The sequence below is a fragment of the Colletes latitarsis genome, chromosome 5 (genome assembly GCF_051014445.1).
Source record: "Colletes latitarsis isolate SP2378_abdomen chromosome 5, iyColLati1, whole genome shotgun sequence".
In the NCBI taxonomy this organism is placed as follows: Eukaryota; Metazoa; Arthropoda; class Insecta; order Hymenoptera; family Colletidae; genus Colletes; species Colletes latitarsis.
The window spans coordinates 27725537-27736596 of NC_135138.1; the positions used below are offsets into that span (position 1 = coordinate 27725537).

Genomic DNA, 11060 nt, shown 5'->3' on the forward strand with positions numbered 1-11060 from the left:
AGTACACAAGTTCTACTTATTTTTAATATACGTACATATAGAAAATGTAGTTAACAATTCCGCATGCAGAAAGTAATACGAAAACTTTAGAGAGAGAAATTTTACTATTGGTTCTATAGGACCAAACGTTCCTCAAATATTCTAATTATTTTTAAAGGTATTTTCTTTTTATAGTGTATAATTATTTTTTGGGAAAACATTGAACGCCTTAAAAGGGATAAAGTTCAATACAGAAACACTATTTAACACGAAATAACCATAGTTTTATAATCGATGAAAACATGCAAAGAGTAATCTGCAACAATGGCGAGTACAACAGAATAAAAGCATTTGCTACGAAAAGTAGTCGCATTTTAATTTCACAAGAAAAAACTGGTAGAACTTATGCACTCATGAAAAGAAAAGTGTCATATGAAATTATTGTATTATACCATACACTACTTCGTTCGATTAATATTAAACTAGAGTCTTATCTCACGAGAATAAAATTTTTTTTATTCGCGAAACATTTCAAGCATTTTCAGTAATAATACATAATTTCACATTGTATGCGTGTGCAAAACGGCCCAGATTAATCATTCTGTAAAAAATCTTACGAATAAATAATTTGGGTAATTATTGCGCTTACGCCTAAAGATTCGTGGTTCTAAACCAACCTACGAGTCAACACGGTTTGCGAATTGAAAAACATCCAAACAATTCGTTCAACATCATTTTCAAAATTGACAAAATCGCTTAGTAGAGGAAACGAATACTTTCTAACCATAAACGTGAGGAAAGTACTTTAACGATGCTTCGCGTGAGCACACTGAAACAACGGATAATTATTGCCAAGCCTGAAACGAGCAACTTTGTTAATTAGTGAAACGTAACAGCCATGAACGTGTAGACACAGAATATACGATTCGATAGAACGTGCTTAGCGTAAATGCGTATCTGCAGAAACAACGATTTCACGTGAGAACTGAAGCCAAACGCGTATTAAACGCAACTGTGTACAGGTTGCACGAAACGTGTTTATCGCGTTTTCCACGTACAAAATCACTTTAATTGGCAGACACTTGTTTGGTATGCTGCAAAAATTTACCTTGATTTTTAAATTCGAGGTCAAACTTTTTTTCTTGGTTTCTATTTGTTCCTTTACTGTTTCAGTATTTATTTATGCACATCACCCCTCACATTTTTCAACCTGTTTCGTCCAAAAAGTATATCTCAAATGTTAGTAGAAATGTTAGTGAAATTTGTGTACATAGAAATGAGACTTTAAATAACTTCAAAATTTCAATAACTTTTTGTAAAAAAGCAGTTTTCTCAGAACTTATTCTCGTATAGACTAGGATACGTAGAAATAAAAAATCAATTTGACCTCAAATTTAAAGATCAAAACGAAGCTTACAGTTTGATCCTTTAACAAATTCCCACCAATCCAGGCGTGTGAATTTATCGGTGAAATCCGTGATAAACAATTTTTTACATACTGTACATTCACGATAAGTGAGAGAAGTATTTGTATCGCGTCAACTTGTGATTTCGAATAATTCGTAAATCACAAAATGAAAAGATGGGCATAAAGGCGCTACCGTTACTAATGGTCTTCGTCCGGTTCGAACTCGACGTTCCTGCTTCAATTAGAGAACGATGCTCGCCAAATTTCAGCTCTAGCAAAAGCCCAGCGAGAACAATACGAACCGAACAATGTCAAAGAGCATAAAGTTCAAAGGTATTGTGGAGTAAGTGCATGTAAACGTGGAATATTAAATATTGAACTTTGATTTTGCGGTTTATTTGCATCACTTGTATCATCTTACCTCGTTCAATGTAAAACCAACGAAGCTCTGCTTGAGTCAATCGTACTCTCCGAATACGTTATTGGCGAATACAAACACATACACAATATGCAACAGATATGTTTACCTATGTTTTCCATTTTTGACTCAAACAGAGAAAATTTGTCAGAATAACGATCGAGTTTCACGCCGTCTACTGCCCCGCGAACAAGTTTTGGCGCCTCGAAAACGCTCTTTACGATTATTCTGACAAAGTTTCGAAAGTAACTCGACGGGATTATGCATTGGGATCAACAGGACAGAGAGGAAGGTGCAAAGACGCGTACCGTCGAGGTAACTGCTGTAGGCAGTGTTTCCCTTCACCATGCCAGTCTGCATCATCATCATCCCCACATCTGCAAAAATCGAGCGATCGGCCCGGATACACGTTTGTGAATAAACAGATAGGGTCAATACTGTCCAAGTAACTCAAAGTTTGGGAGTGGGGAGGTTTATTTGCACAGCTAAGAAATGTCGCAAACGGGGAAACTAAATACAGTCATGGCCACTTTCCTCAGATTCGTGCGTTCGTAATACGGATTAATATAATTTGACAACTAAGAGTCACCAAGAATGAATATAATTTAGCAAACGGTTTCTACGGTGAGTAAATTTAGTCGCGTTCGCGCGCGAATCCGAGAGTAAAGCAGTTATTATTTACAATTTGAGTTATCTTCTGGCGGGGGGGCACAAGATGCTGAAAAGTAAAACACAGAAACTCGCCATACATTTCGGATACCTTCGACGTGTTCCTAGCCATCTTCGAATACTCTCGCAGCCTGAAACGACTGAATCGTCGCCGATCAAAATAAGCGAAAAGTTCTCGGTAAATCTGGCAACGAAAATAGATTTCGTGAGAAACTTGACTGCCCAGGGTTTAAAATTCAATCATGATGGACACTGAATTCTGTATAGAACATTGATCTAGATGAGCCCAGGTGAACCGTGTACATGGATGTGTATGTTAATGTCGTGTAACAATCGTAAACAACAAGTTAGGGTCTTTTAGATTAAATCTGAACGAAGGCCATTTGCACGAAGGTCCGTCGCAATGCCTTCGATCGTCCTCGCAGAGTCTTCGAAAATTACCCTTACCATAGAAGTATCTCGGAACTGTTCGATATCACGGAAAACAACGTACACCGTGTGTCGGAATTAGAGCGTTTAGCGCAGAAGACGCGCGACTAGTTCGCAATCAGTCGGCCCTATGGGCCGGCGAAGGTCTCATCAATGACAGCTGGCACGCTGAGAGTTCTCACACGAGCGGAGAAAAAATATGTTAAACAGCCATACTGGCAAGAGAAATAGAATAAGGGAGAAAGTGAGAGATAGAGAGATTCGTACGAAGCTGTCATGCCGTTTAGGCATAAAAATATCCGGAATTTGGGATCTAATCATGCATGCAAGACGAGCGAGAAGAGCACACACTAGAGTGCAGGCTAATTTGGTTGATTGGCCAGGTGGACATGCGCCAACTGACTGAACTATAAAAGGATTACATTTCACGTGTCATGTACGAATGGTATTTCATTTTTCACGCCGCGTGATTTAAGTACCAAAGATAGAAAAACGCTGACAGTTCGGTCAGGATCGAACTTTATTCGAACGATACGCAGACTTATACGAACTGTATTCTTTAATCGATAGTTTTAGGCGTAGGTAGAGAGTTTATTTGAGAAATTTCGGATTAAAATTGTTGGTTCGTACGATGGCCAATAGAAGGAGCGTGAAAAACGAATAATACCGAATCGGTGGCATTGCAATCGCCTTGAACAGTGTCAATGAAGATTAATGGTGCCATAATCTCATCGCCATTATTATCATCATAATGATCGTCACCACTGTCTTAGCGTATATATGCAAGATAATGGTTAGAAACTCGAGGCATATGTACACATAAGTAAGACACAGAGAGATAGAGATATGCAAAGAGACAAAGATATAGGCAGATAAAAGATGATAGAAAGACAGGGACGAGGGGGCTGGGATCAAAGAGGGTCAGTAGAATGTGAGAGAAACGTTTTAGAGGCAGAAACGTAGAGAATAAAATCAATGGTGATGAGCAAGTGGGGTGAGAGAAATTGTTAATGTTTTATGGATACAGTTTATGCGATAAACTGATAATAGAAAAGGGATTAAGAAGATATAAAAGAAAGAACAAAGACGTAAAGGCAATAGTTATAGACGATAGTAAAGGCTTAGCGAACGAGTATGAGACGTTACCTAAGTCCCGGCCCCAGGAGCGCTGCTGCTGCCCCACTAGATCACAATATATCACAAGAGGATGGTCATAACCATGTCACTTCGTTAATTGTCGCAGTAATTACTGCTACGGCTTTTTTCGTAGCATAGGGACGCAGGAGAAAAGAAAGTGGTCAAGGGTCGAAGGAAACATGGATAAAAAGAGCTTCCTGTGTGATTCGCCTGGTCTTACACGTAAGTCTATATTAAGTCGTTAACTGTTTGCGAGTCACACAAATTCTTCGGGTACGATGCAAATAGCCATAATTGATCTTCGATAGGGATTAAAATAATCGACTGACGTGTGATTCGCAACATTTTCGATATATCTGGCCGTACAGCTCTACGTACACAGATATATCGTTAAATTGTCATATATAAAAGTATCTCCGGTAAAATTGGAGGTCGATTAGTAAGAGATTCGATAGCAGAGAACTCAACAAGAACTAAAAACAAAAAAAGAGAAACTGTTAAGGAGTGTCACTAGACTAGAAAAACTTACAATTTTTGCACTTGCATTTCTTGATCAGAGTTTCATCTTTAATATCCTCGTGGCATGCTTTGCAATAGAACCACGCCCTGCAAACATACAATCATCAATTATTTTCGAAATTTTTGTACAAATTAAACATACAAATTTGCCAATATTCTGTATGATTCCAGAGATGTTGGCGAAAATATAGAAAATTTTTTGAATGAGTGTTTTCATACAATTCTCTTTTTTGCAGTGAAAAATACCAATGTGATTACGTTCACGTGTACTTTATTTTCGCAAAAATTCAGATTTTTCAGAGTATAGCAACTGGGGAACTTTTCTTTTCAGCTAACGCGTCTGCTCATTACTTGTTATTTCTACTTGCGTCGGTGTTTATAAGCGTTACTGGTTGCGTGTTATCATCTAGTTCTATCTATTTAGCACATAGTCAGATTGATGGATAATAGACGATACTATACTGCCACCATCGCTCACGAACTCCAATGCAAGTAGAATTAGTGAATAATGGCCAGACGCGTTAGTCACGTACCCATTCGCGTGCGTACGCAACGAATTTTCGAAATCGATTTTCTCGGGAATGAAACCTCGGAAAAAGACAGTTCATTCTACATTTTCGATTCACTTTACACACCACTTAATATTACATTTTCTTTAACACTGATATATAAACATTAACTATTATTCAACAGAACTATTTAAAGTATTCAATATAACATACAGGGTGTTCGACATTTCAGGGGAAAATTATAATGGGAGATTCTAGACGCCAAAATAAGACGAAAATCAAGGATACTAATTTGTTGATTGAGCCTTCGTTAAAAAGTTATTAAAAAATTAAATTAAAAAATTTCAAATCATTCTGAAAAAATTATTTTCGGTTGCGGGAGTCAATTACAATCATTTTTGGTGAATAGGCATACCCTCGAAATCCTAACCACTTACGAGAAAAAAATTCGAGTAGATGTGAAATTTGTCGACAAAACTAAAAAATTTCAAATCGTTCTGGAAAAATTATTTTCGGCTGCGGGGAACAATTACGATCATTTTTGGTGAATAGACACACCCCCGAAATCCTACGTACTTTCGAGAAAAAAATTCTTTACCGAAAATGTACTGTGTAGCTGGAAATGTTTCTATAACTTTTTAACAAAGCCTCAATCAACAAATTAGTAATCTTAATTTTCGTCATATTTTGGCCTCTGGAATCTCCCATTAAAATTTTTCCCAGGGTTGGCCGAACACCCTGTATAATACTTCCGTTAAAAATAATGTAAATAATATTTATCTAACTTTCTTGGTTTTTAGTAAAACAAAAAGAGACTTTGATTTGCAGTTGAAATCTGTTATAATCGTTTCCTTTTAGTATATTGTTTATTAATGAAATTTCATCCTCACCGCTTCACTTCATCAGCAGATTGAGCAATGAAGAATCCCTGAGTATTTGCAACGATCTTGGCACCACGTGGATTGATCGAGATCTTACTGTCGCCGCCTCCTTCGCCCTTTATCTCGATCGCCAGCAGCAACAGCTTCAACTTTGTGAAGCATAACCTAGGACGAAGTTTTGCATAATATTCGATGCTTATAAACAGCGTCGCGAGAAAAGAAAGCATTATTACTTACATTCACGAATACGAAACATTTATTTATGTAATAGTATGTGTTCAAGCAAGTGCTGAATAAATCTGACAGAACAGTTATCGTTTGTAAATTAAATCTCGTGACATTCGTGTCTGAACTTTAAGCGCGTTGAGTACAAGTATTACAAAACAATTTAATAAATATTGTAAAGTAATTCGAAACTCAGTGTCACGTGTGTAAACAGTGTCGTTTGAATTTCGTAATCGTAAGCTATGCGAATGACACTGTCCACATTAATTAAAAGCGATAATACGCGTTATGCCGTACATCTTGAACAAAGTACACAAAGAATCATTAATTTCTATCGCGTGAACTTACACAAACGGTAAAGCATACGTGTGGTCTATTAAACAAATAATGGTTCACCAGCATGCGCATCTGTATGATTCGTTAATACTTAAAATGAAAATTATTACGGACTAAAGTATTCCTTTAGATGTAATGGATTCAAGATATGAACACAACAGAAAATAATTTATTTAAATGTTAGTCCATTACGATATTTACTAATTTTTATTTTATTTTCAAAGGAACTTTTCAAAGGATGATCACCTTTAGATAATTCAATTTTTACCTGGCTAGTCGAATACAATTTGCAATCTACATTATGTCACAGGAAACAATACAAAATATTGCAAGCAAAGTTTTAATGGACATGTCAGCATGAATTTTTTCGCTGCTTTCATATCCTGAATCCTTAAAATATTTTTCATGTACGTCACACGTTACACGTATATTTTGAAATGCAAACACTGATACGTGTATTTATATTTTCGTCGAGAAAGAATTAAAATTTTATAATGCTTATATCTCATATTTTTTAACATTCATAAGCTCATGGCGGGTCGTGTAAATGTCAAGCATTTCATTTCAAATTTTGCATGAATCATACGAGATATTATATCGTAGCAGGTGCACGCGCCCATAGCATTACAAAGCTCTCACAGTTCGTTCGTTGTCCTTCATCTTTATTCATGAACGCATGAATTTTTCAAAAAATTTTATCGTTGCATTTGTATCGTCGATATAATATTGGCTGGAACGAACGGAACCGTGAGGTTCTGTTGCGCCATTTCGGCAGAAAACGAAATATTAAACAGGTATGCAAAGCAGGTGTAACAGCAGGTGGTATAAGGCGGGAATGTTCGTATAATAGAACCGTAAATGTATAGTAGCTCGAGTCATGCGAAGATAGACGAAATTCTAGTGCGGTCTAGACTAACGCTCTAATATCCTATGCTACTCCAAAATTCGAGAAACAGGCCAACAAACTAGTCCTCCTGTTGTGTTCAATCGGAACGCGTATACAGGCACCGTGTGACATAATAATAATACAGATGTCTAGTATCTAATATAGCAAAAGGGCTCGTACTTGATGGATTGTATACTTCCGCACACACAAATCAAAATTGTGACGACGAATCAGACGTGTACAAAATCAACAGATAAAATGGACGAAACAATATTCCTATACACATGTAAAATAGCAGTGCTGGGTAAAGTAACATTTGGAACGTATAAACGTAGTGCGTTTATATATGGTTTAAGATAAGAAACTGTTTTGTACCAATACTCCGGGCACACCATCAACGAACATTGCAAGAAACTTTATTTTACGTTGAAACTGTAAAATCAAATAATCCTCTGAAGTATTACTCTGCAAAAATTACTGTTTCAATGGCCGTAAACAAATCAGATACTTGTCTAATATAAATATTAGAAATAAGTATCATTTTAATTAATTTTTATATACCTGTTTAGTAAGAATTATTTTTAGGTAATATTTTCAGTGATCATTCTAATTTATTGCATACGGCGATCACTATTTAAAATACCGTCGTAAATAATTATTGACGATAGAAATAGTTCGGTAATGCCCAGCATTGACAAGTAAATAATACATGCAATAAATACGGTGCAAAAAACTGGGTCAAATAGGGCAACAGTAATAAAATAGCAAGGTAGACGTCTCTAAGGACTCAAAAAATACCATGTGATTTTAATCTGTGTTTAAAATTGTCGTAAATATTGGAATATCGAATATTTTAATTTTTTTTTTCATGTACATATATATGCCATAAACTATTTAATTAGAAAAAATAAATAATACCCGGATAAATACTAATAAAAACGGCATGCTTGTGCATACTCAGCTGTCGAGGTATTGGGTTAAGTTTCGAAAAGTTATTGTTTTATATAATATTAATTACATTAGCATAAATACAGTGTACTTCTGTATGATATTTTATTATTCCTTCAGAAATGAGTATTCAATATATTGTAATATTAACAACGGTATATTGTTCTCACAACAAGCTTTATTCTCAAACAGAATATGGTAGAATTGGTTTATTTTAATTTTGCATTGAATCTCTAGAAAAATAAAAACTCAGGCGACATGAGTCCCAACAGAGTCATGATTCAAATAAAAACTCCGCAGATAGAAATAGGACAACGTTTTCAATTAAAACAAAAAAGTATTAGAATTTTTGGAACACTGTATATGATTGATTCAATTTGATCAAACGTTCAATGTTAAACTTTTTGCCATTTAGTTTGAAATCATTGATATTGCAGTTTTAACATTGTTTAATTTATTACTATAGATTTTTCGCGACTTAACCCAATAATTTCACGAATTAACCAGAAAAATTACCTAATATCACGTAAAATAGGGTGAAAAGGCAGAAAAGAGATGAAAATTATATTTAAGTACGAATATCGTTTACCGTTAGTCACATTCTAGTACTTATCAAGTACCTAGCAAATTATATCTATAAATTTAAAAAATTGTTTTATTAAAATGATATAGTAGTGACATACTCGTGTCGTACTTGTGACGTACGTTCACGGACTCACCTATGAAATTTCCCATAATTGATGAATATATGGTAGAATTAAAATTCAATATATTTTATATAATAAAGAGCAGCAGGCATGCGTGTACAACGAACACTTTTTTTTTTGTTGTCGTGGGGAAGATTAAAACGCTACACCAAAGAACACTCGCTATGGCAAGGACAAAACGGAAAGAAAATTCATTTCCCAAGTATCCTTAACAAATTTATCAAAAATATTTACGCTTTATGCGTGTCGATAAAATTTTGTCGTTATTGTGTATCGTATGATGCCGTAAAGACGTCAGTATAAAAATACATGATACGTTCTTATGGGAGGCATGCAGATTTCATCGATCTAGACAATTTCCAAACGTTAATTGACCTATATAACGGGTCGTTAAACAGTGACATACGGTCTACCGTCGATTTATTGGAATCTTTGTTACAAAATGTCTTAAACGCGAGATAATTGCTTAAAATATACGTTTAGAACCAGTCGTCTTAATTTCCTTAATTTGAGAAATTACCACGCTAATTAAAATGTTTACTTAAATAAATAGCAAAAATGAATCGAAAATGTAGAATAAAATTTTCCGATACGAGGCTTCGTTATTTAGAAAATGGAATTAGAATTCATCGATTACGCGTTCGATTTAGCACCGCTTGGTAATCGTGACTGACCATTATACGCACTTTCTACTTACGTTTGCAGATAGTGACGGTGATATGTTATTAGCTGTTTCAATTTATCTAATCTAAATATAAGATCGTAATAAAAACAGATAATATCGTACCACCACAAATGTTTATAAACATTACAAGTAGGAATAATGAATAATGGACAAACAATTTACCGAAATTGTACATAATCCCACGCACAATCTACGACTTTCTGATATCGATTTTCTCGAAAATAAATGCTTGTATCAAAAAAATTTTCTCTTCATTTTCGACTTATTTTTTACAAAAGGTATCGCTGTATACCTAATTTCACCATATATCCCAACATATCGTGTACAATTTATTTGGATAGCACGTGATTCTTGTAAGCCATAAGCATAAATTTTAAAAAGAAATAATTTGGTACTTAATGAATTGAACCATTCCTAAACACCACTGTATCGGAAATTGTTTTAATCGGTTAATCGCCACTAGTTGGTTAATAGGAACGTGCGTGTATTTGGTTAACCGTGACCGTATTATCGGTACACCCACGTATCAACCAGATAATCGATTACTAACCGGATAATCGGGATACTTGAACATCCGATAAAATTGGTAAGATCGGGTACAATACTAGGAACGTTTCGAAAATTATTCGATCCGTAAACAAATTTCGTATACCAAGTTTTTTTTTGACTTCCTTGTTTTTAATCAACCTATCAAAATTGCATACATGTATCGTAATTTATGCGTGTACGTGTGTAACAAATTTTATCGATGAATAGAGAATACAAAGCAATAAAATATGCTTCATACAAATATGGAGGTGAAAGAATTTGACCATTTTGTTAGAACACAAAATCGTCTTGCATTCTACGCGTCTACAGCCCAATTATATAACACATAATACTATTCCGTAATTTTTTTACAAATTTAGTGAACAGAAAAGCAAATTCTCCCAGCAGTAAATATTATGCAACTCGCTCAGTGTTATTTGTTCCGTGCAAAGAGAAGAAAAGAGAATGAAGAAAGATAGACAACTTACAATTTCTCAAACAGCATGACAAGAAATTTATTTAAGAGATTTAAGAAAAATGAATGTACAGAAAAGTCACATCACCGCCGTTGCATTTGCAGAAAGCGAGCACACAAAATATTGGTCCTATTAAACGCTTGTACTAAATATTGTTATAGACACTAATTAAAAGAACGCAAACGCTTGCACCTGAAAATTGATAAACGTAATGAAACTTAAGAAATAATTAAAACGAATGAAATAAGTCGCCCGCAATTGGTTAAGAATGTTGTATCGTGTTATATATTTTGCTTGAGTGTGACTAAAGAAATAACCAT

At 34.9% G+C, this 11060-nt stretch overlaps 1 protein-coding gene across 50 annotated transcripts in view; it reads right to left on the minus strand.

Moving 5' to 3' along the window:
* Window positions 1-11060, minus strand: part of Slo (calcium-activated potassium channel slo) — a 121563-nt gene that overhangs the window by 22455 nt on the left and 88048 nt on the right. For 37 of the 50 annotated variants that reach the window (XM_076764737.1, XM_076764779.1, XM_076764740.1 and 34 more), the window contains exons 13-14: window positions 5959-6114; window positions 4570-4646 (exon numbers count right to left, since the gene is read on the minus strand). In XM_076764737.1, the coding sequence (XP_076620852.1) occupies window positions 4570-4646; window positions 5959-6114 (233 nt within the window). Of the gene's footprint in view, window positions 1-2113; window positions 2183-4049; window positions 4086-4569; window positions 4647-5958; window positions 6115-11060 lie in introns of all 50 variants that reach the window. The other 13 variants (XM_076764751.1, XM_076764772.1, XM_076764745.1 and 10 more) reach the window with 2 other exon arrangements.